The 7,642-nt window shown below is 41.1% G+C and overlaps 1 protein-coding gene across 1 annotated transcript in view; it reads right to left on the bottom strand.

The window, feature by feature from the left end:
* Nucleotides 1-7,642, bottom strand: part of ST6GALNAC5 (ST6 N-acetylgalactosaminide alpha-2,6-sialyltransferase 5) — a 248,155-nt gene that overhangs the window by 24,082 nt on the left and 216,431 nt on the right. The window contains exon 3 of the mRNA XM_060202191.1: nucleotides 894-1,303. Within this exon, the coding sequence (XP_060058174.1) occupies nucleotides 894-1,303 (410 nt within the window). The remainder of the gene's footprint in view (nucleotides 1-893; nucleotides 1,304-7,642) is intronic.

The following is a 7,642-nucleotide window of genomic DNA, read 5'->3' as shown; positions in this document are numbered from 1 at the left end:
TGATTTTAGTAGGGTTGTAAAATCATTACAACCTAATTCCAGACTATTTTCATCGTCTCAAAAAAAAAAAGTAACTCGTGTGTATGTGCATTTATATGTGTAAAACTGAAATAAGTATTGATTGATGAAACCATGCTTTACTTACTATGGAGGATGAATGCTGATGCTATCTGTTTCTGTTTCATTCTGTTCTATTCTTTCAATTACATTAAAAAGAATCTTGCAGTGACTCACTACATTGATTTCGTGTCCCATCATGGATTTGTAACTAACAGTTTGGAAAACCATGCCTTACACTGTGACAGGTGTCTCTGTCTCCTGATTGTCACAGCTTCTCTTTCTTCTCTTTGTATGACCCTCAGTACACTGGGCACTGTTTGGATAAATTCCTGGAAGACTTTAGATTTGAGAAAGGTAGAGTCTAGTTTGGTTTTTTTGACCTTAACCTCTTTGCCAAGTGCAGTGAAGTTGCACCAATAAATACTGGTTGACTGAATCAATGTTTGCCTTTGTAAGAGAAAAATAAACTCTTGCACTTCTTTCTGGTTACTGTTCACATAAGTAAAGTGAAATATAATGTAACTATTATCTTGTACTGATTACCATTGTAAACCAACAGCTCTGTAGCCTTTTCCTCTCAAACAGAGATTTGGCCCTGAAGTAGCCACACAATTGATTCAGTTACATTTCACTTTGCTTATAAATTCAGCTTCAACAGCTCAGTTCTCCAGGAAGAGCCTACAGTTCATTTCTACAAACCGCCTGAAGAGTGTGTGAGTTTGCGGGTGGGGAACATGACTAACAAACATGTCGCTTTGGGTGACTCAGCCAGGAAGGATATTTTCTCGTCCTTCCTTGCACCAATGCCACCTTACCACCCCGCATCTCTATACCTGTCTTTTCCTGTCTCCTGCTTGAAGAGCTCATCGAACTGGAACATCTTATGGCGCGTGATCATGAAGGCTTTTAGCTGAGGCAGCACTTGGCTCAGGAGCTGCAGGTTGTTGTAGACCTGGCCCTTGCCGTCACGCCGCATGTAGCTGCTGGGGCCCCAGAAGATGAACACAGTGCCCTGGCTCACGTTGAGCAGGTCATGGCGGTTGCGCAGGATCCTCTGGATGCTGGAATGGGCGATCACCCTCAGGCTGGTGCGATTGCCCACGTCGCGCCCATAGCCCCGCGTGGGGGCATCATTCATGCGGATGACACACTCGGTCTGGTCAATGTGGGGGCCTTGCCGGCTGCGCAGGAGGTGCCCTGAACTTGTCACCAGAGCACAGGCCGTGCAGTGCATTTTCAGGGGCTGGAAAGGAGGGCAAGAAGAATACCTTCAGCAGTCAATCTTATTAGGCATCAACAGGTCACATTCCCTTGCCTCAGGGGAGGTTTGTAGGTCTCCCTTCTTCTCATTTCCCTGCCATAACATATCCCTTCTGTAACTGCCTCATTCATTCTTATATTCTCCTCCAAATTGGTGACAGGGAGCTCTGGACAGTGGAGAAAGAGAACAAAGCACTGGACTTGCATTTTACTGGTATTAAATAACCAAATGGTCACGCCAACCCAGAAAGTGACCGTTTCGCCTGTTTCTCAGATGGGGTTAACCAGGCTCTGAGATACTGAGAAACTTGCTCAAGGATGTATAATTGGCAAGTAACCAACTTCCCTCCCACATCTTTCTGAATCCAGATTTATCTCCAAGTCAAAGGAAAGACTACACTATGAATTACTGTGATCCTATTTTTGATGCTTATAGCTCACTATATTGAAAAGTAAGAACTAGTCTATACTCTCGGATGTTATTCACATTTATCCCAATACAGAGTTCTGGTGGTAGGAATTGTGTGGAGTTGTTACCCCTCTTATGGTTTTGTTAGTGTTTCCTTAGTATAAATAAACTAAAAAAAAAAAAAAAAGAAAAAGAAAAGAAAAGAAAGGGGGCCAGGCAGTGGTGCACCTGGTTGAGCACACATGTTACAGTGCACAAGGTTCAAGCCCCCGGGCCCTACCTGCAGGAGGAAAGCTTCGCAAGTGGTGAAGCAGGGCTACAGGTATCTCTCTCTCTCTCTCTCTACCTCCCCCCTCCCTCTCGATTTCTGGCTGTCTTTATCCAATAAAGATAATAGTAATAAAAAGTTATTAAAAAAAAGAAAGAAAAAACAGTAACAAAAAGGGGAAGTTATAACCCCATATTCTTTAACCCATTTCTGTAATGTTTGAACAAACCACTATGATTAAAGCTAAAATATGTTCTCTTTCTGACAAATGTGTGTAATACAGTGGTAATTAAATGTTAACACAGCAAAAGAAAAAGAATGTGAAATTCAATGCTTTAACTAAAAAACAGGACTGGGAAATTCAGTATATATTGTTTGGGATAAAATTTACTCTAAAATTTGTTTACAATAAAATCATAGTATAAACTTAAAAGAGAATATATTAAATTAGTTTTCTAAAGCATGATCTTTCACTTCTTTGTTAATGTATGTACACTTGTGTCCGCGGATTTCATTTTTAATTTGGGAGTGCGTGGACCCTGCATGATGCCAACAACTCAGTTGTACTACTGCAAAATCAAATGCTAAAATGGAGGAGCCTAAGAGGCCTTTCACTGACAGTTTTTACAGTTGCTACCATGAGAAAAGATCCACAGTGGATGCATTAGAATGGTCTGTTTACGGGGCCCAGACACCTGCGAATGGGAAATAGATTTCAAAACCAAATTAAATATATATATATATATTTAATATGTATATTTAATATATATATATATCTGAGAAAAATTTATCCCAACTAAATATTGCCAAGGAACACATGGGAAATGATGAATTTTAACCCTATAGGTGCCATAAGATTTGAAGTGGAAATTAGAATGATTTTTTTTCTTCCTGATTTTAAGGGGAGAAGGAGTGAAATTTAGGGATAGTTGGCAGTAAAAAAGTGCATAAAGTCAGCAGGATGAAGAGGAGGACTGAACTAAAGTACTAAAAAGGATCATGTTTAGAACACAGCAAGGCTGTGGGGGGTACAAAGGAAATAGTAGTCAACTTATTACTTTTGAATGTTGTCTATCTGCCTGATTCTATTCTGAGCTTTTTACATAATTGCATTATATTTTTTAAGCCCTATAAGATGGCTTGTCAGGTAGCTCAATGGCTAAAGCAACTCTGAAACATGAGATACTGAGTTCAATATTTCTTTTTCTCCTAAAAATAAATATATTTTATATATCTTAAAGCAAAAGTGCACAATAGCTTGCAGTGAGCCGATAAATGACGCAAGCAAATAGAAAGATCTAAAAAAGATACCATAAAGTACCTAATCAAATAGTTTCTACTTAGACCTAGATATCCTCCTCATCTATTACCTATTTCACTTCCCTCAATCACTCCAGGGCTAACCTTGCCAGACAAAGTAAGGACTACAAAAGCTGGATACAGGCAAGAGACTGGCATTTGTTACTGATGGCTCTTTGGTTTCTATAAGACCACCCCATCACCTGGGGCCCTAGTCCTGGGATTCCCACAGAGACATGATGAGCCTAGACCTCTAACAGATCCCTCTTTCCACTGTCAGTGGTCATCTCCATCAGGAACAACATAATGGACCTTTTTGTGGGCCCCTATAGGACATTGCCCTCAATGTGGATCAACAATGGTAGGAACTGTCCCATTCTTTGAAGAGAAGTTGGACAACATACTCTACCACCCGAGGAAGATGGGTCCCTAAATTAGTGCATCCTGGTATGTTCCTAGCCATAACCACAGAATGTGAGCTCAGACCTACAGGGATGCAGAGGTTATGTAGACTCCTGTGTTGAATACAGGCCCCAGCTTGAATCGATGGAGTTTACAATTAACAATATTCATGTCCTTTTCCCATGTTTGGAAGCTACTCTCTTCCCTGATCCAGCTTTCTAGTCCTTTTTCCAACTATGACACCATTTCCCCAGACAATACCTTTGGTCCATCTTCATGTTAGCGGTCAGGCTTAGGCAAAAACTAATAAAGTCATGGGCCCCTTGGAATATACCTAAAATAGACCTACTAGCTTTTTCCAAAATGGAGACCTCAGCTCTCATCTGCAATGTTCTGCCTTCAGGTTTCTGATGAGTCAACAATTTGTTCTGCTTTATGTCTTAACTCTCTTTCAGCCACCAGGTTCCAGATGCTACCATGATGCCAACCGGACTTCCCTGGGCAGACAACCCCACCAGTGTGTCCTGGAGCTCTGCTTTCCCAGATCCCTGCCCCACTAAGGAAAGAGAGGCTGAGAATATTGACTGACCTGCCAATGCCCATGTTCAGTGGAGAAGCAATTACAGAAGCCAGACCTTCCACCTTCTACACCCCATAATGATCGGGGGTCCATACTTTTAGAGGGATAAAAAAATAGGAAAGCTTTCAAGCGAAGGAAAAGGATACAGAGCTCTGGTGGTGGGAATTGTGTGGAACTGTACCCCTCTTATCCTATGGTCTTGTTAATATTTCCATTTTATAAATAAAATAAATAAATATATTTTAAAAAACAAACCCTATAAAATATCATATATCTTTATCCCTTCTTCACTAAATGAGGATGCAGAGGAACCTTTTGAAGTCCATCCTGTTAGGAAGTAACAGAGCTAGGATCTGAACCCAGGAATTCTAACTGCAGAACCTAGGGGCTAACTATATCTCTCAGCCCCAGCAATGAGTGACCACTTGAACTTGTCTAAAAGAGACTTGTGGGAGGACAGCCAGGGAAGGATTTTGCAGTGGAAATGATACAGATTAGATTAACTAAATTGAAAAACAGAGTGTGGTCACCAGTATCACAAGACATTATAGGACAAATAAACCCAGGCATGGAAAGTGTACTTTGAGGGGGTGAGAGGAGTAACAGTAGCACCTTCAGTTAAGCACACATAGTACTATGCACAATGACAAGTACAAGCACCTGGGTTCAAGCCCCCACTCCCCAGCTACAGTGGGGACATTTCATGAGTGGTAAAGCAGGTCTGGCAAGTGTCGAGCTTTCTCTTTTTCTCTCTGTCACCCCTCCCCTCTCAGTTACTCTCTGCCCTAGCAAATAAAAATAGAGGGGAAAAATATTTAAAAAAAAAAAAAAAAGGCTGCTGAGAGCAGTGGAATCATAGTGCCGACACCAAGCCCCAGCTTCTCAGAGGTGATGTTCTCTGGTGTTGAGTAGACGGGAAGTAGCAGGGATCATGAGGGGTGACTGAGCAGCAAGGTGAGCTCTCACATTTGAAAAGTCAACCTCTCTGGGTTTTTAGAGGTTGCCTAAATGTTAGTACTGAAAGCCCTACATTCTCGGGACAGTTGGTCATTTTCTAAACATTCACAGAAGTCTAGACCATTTCTGCAATGATGACAAGGAATATCTACAAACTCCTATAGGAGTAAAGATTAAGATCATGAACCCCAGCATCTAAAAGCTGACCCCCCCCCCCAAATCAGTACTTAACTTTCTTACTAGTAAAAGAAAGAGGCAGTCAAGTAGGTACTTATGAGTGGATGGCATTCATTCATTCATTCATTTAAAAGACATTTGTTTACAGAATACTAAGTATATCCCTGAGGTACCGTGTAACTGAATGTTTGCTAAATAAGATCACTTTGTAAGATTCTATTCCACTGGACCCCAAGGCCATTGGAATTTGCCTTCTGTCATCAAACATACATAGAATTACCATCCTGAATTTTCTAGTTTAACTTATATTTTTAAAACATGGTGCTCATATATTTTTTTAGTGGAACATTTTTGAACAAAAGTACTAACATTTCTTTCCCATAATAAATTACTTGACTGCTATCAACTCTCTAAAAATTTTTGAACATACATATTTTATTTATTGTTTACTTATTTTGGATAGAGACAGAGAGAAATGGAAAAGGGAGGGGAGATAAAGATGGAGAGAGAAAGAGAGACATGTGTATCTCTGCTTTACCACTTGTAAAGTTTCCCCTTTACAGGTGGGGACCAGAGGCTTGAACATGGGTTCTTACGAACTGTAATATGTCCCCTTAACCAGGTGTGCCACCACCTGACCCCACTGCTATTGATTCTTAGAGCAGTGGCTGGTTGACTGGTGAAAACTGTAGTGTTTTACAGAGGGTTCAAGGCCTTCTCTCTCCTGTGCCCACATGAGTCCAGTTGGAGATCCTTTGAGGCTAAGTCACATTTCCTAAATGTACTATACCAATCATCTGTGATTATTGGGTACCATCAGAACATGCCATGGTCCACCCAGTCCTAGAAAGCCCTTTCTCATGATTCCCACCCACCTGCCTTGGCTATGAGGTATTGATTACTTCAAGCAACAATAACCACTCTTTGAGCTGTGCAGATGCTCCAAACAATACAGAAAAAGAATGTAGTTTGAATTATGCCTTGAGTGCTTTTTGGTAAGTGGTGCCAATAAAATGACAATAGCTGTTCCAAATACAATGTTACACTTCCTGCAGCTGATAAGAACATGTACCAAAGGCTGATTCACTTCCACAAGAGGAAATGAAGTCTGCTTTCTGCTTTTGGAAGAACTGTTAGTGTCCGGTGGGGACAGAATGACTAAATTCTATGAATGGTGACCCTTTTTCTTAGGACATGGTAGAGTTCTTTAAGATAAGAGTCACCCTTTTCTATATCTAAGTACTGGTACTGTCCCTAGAGTTTTAATAACTCTTATTAGTAGGTAGAAATGTTCATTCACTGATGAGTAAAGATTCTTGATGCAGTATTTACAAGCTCTTTTCCAGAATACTCAGAGCATGGGAAAGTAAACTTGTAACTATGAGAAAACAAAGCAAAGCAAACAAACAAGCAAACAAACAAATACTCTGTGGAGGGCATGAAGGAAGGATCCCACTGAACACATTATCTGGCAAGATTTCCTTTCTGATTTTATCCTCACACTACTCAGCCTCCCTGATTCTTAGGAACATTTGCCTTAAAAATCTCATTTGGAGAGGTGTTTCACCCACTGTTGGAAGACAAGGACACCCCTACTAGGTTGTTCCAGTCTTGATTATCTCTCTTGTATCTTGACCCATGAGAAGCACTCAAACTATAATGAATGGATGACTATATTAATTAATGATTGAATGAAACCTCATCTCCCCTGGGGGAAAAATTCTACCTGTTCTCTGAAAAAATAAAAAAAGAAAGAAAAGAAAAGAAGAACCTACCTCCTGACACTGTAAGCAACAATTTGCTTGCGGACTGTACTCTTTCATACTAATGTCATGGAGAAAATAAGGAGAGTGTTGTGGATGTCCCAGCCTGAAGTCAACAAGGCTGTGGCCATTTGCCTCAGGGCAGCCACTGGGCCCAGGGAGCCACAATGGCCAGAGCCCAGGGCCCTGCTTGGAATTAATGGCTGGCTGGGAAAATGGCCCAGGACACAGCAAGGGCCATTAATCTCAGCCAGTTATTAATCCCCAGTAAGAGCTTGATGCCAAGGTCATTAGAGCTGTTGTGAGGTGAAAAATGTCCAGGAAAATCTACAGCACATGGAGGAGTTACCCTTTCTCCAGGCCACTGACTCTCGCAGCCACAGTTTGAGTCTCAAGAGCATGATGTGCAAGAACCTGTGGTAAGCAGGTGACTGCCTTTCTAATAAAAGTGAGCTCCCCATTTTTCT

Source organism: Erinaceus europaeus, chromosome 11 (genome assembly GCF_950295315.1).
Source record: "Erinaceus europaeus chromosome 11, mEriEur2.1, whole genome shotgun sequence".
Classification (NCBI taxonomy): domain Eukaryota; kingdom Metazoa; phylum Chordata; class Mammalia; order Eulipotyphla; family Erinaceidae; genus Erinaceus; species Erinaceus europaeus.
Note: the sequence above shows the minus strand (reverse complement) of the source record. Positions and strands in the feature narration are given on the sequence as shown.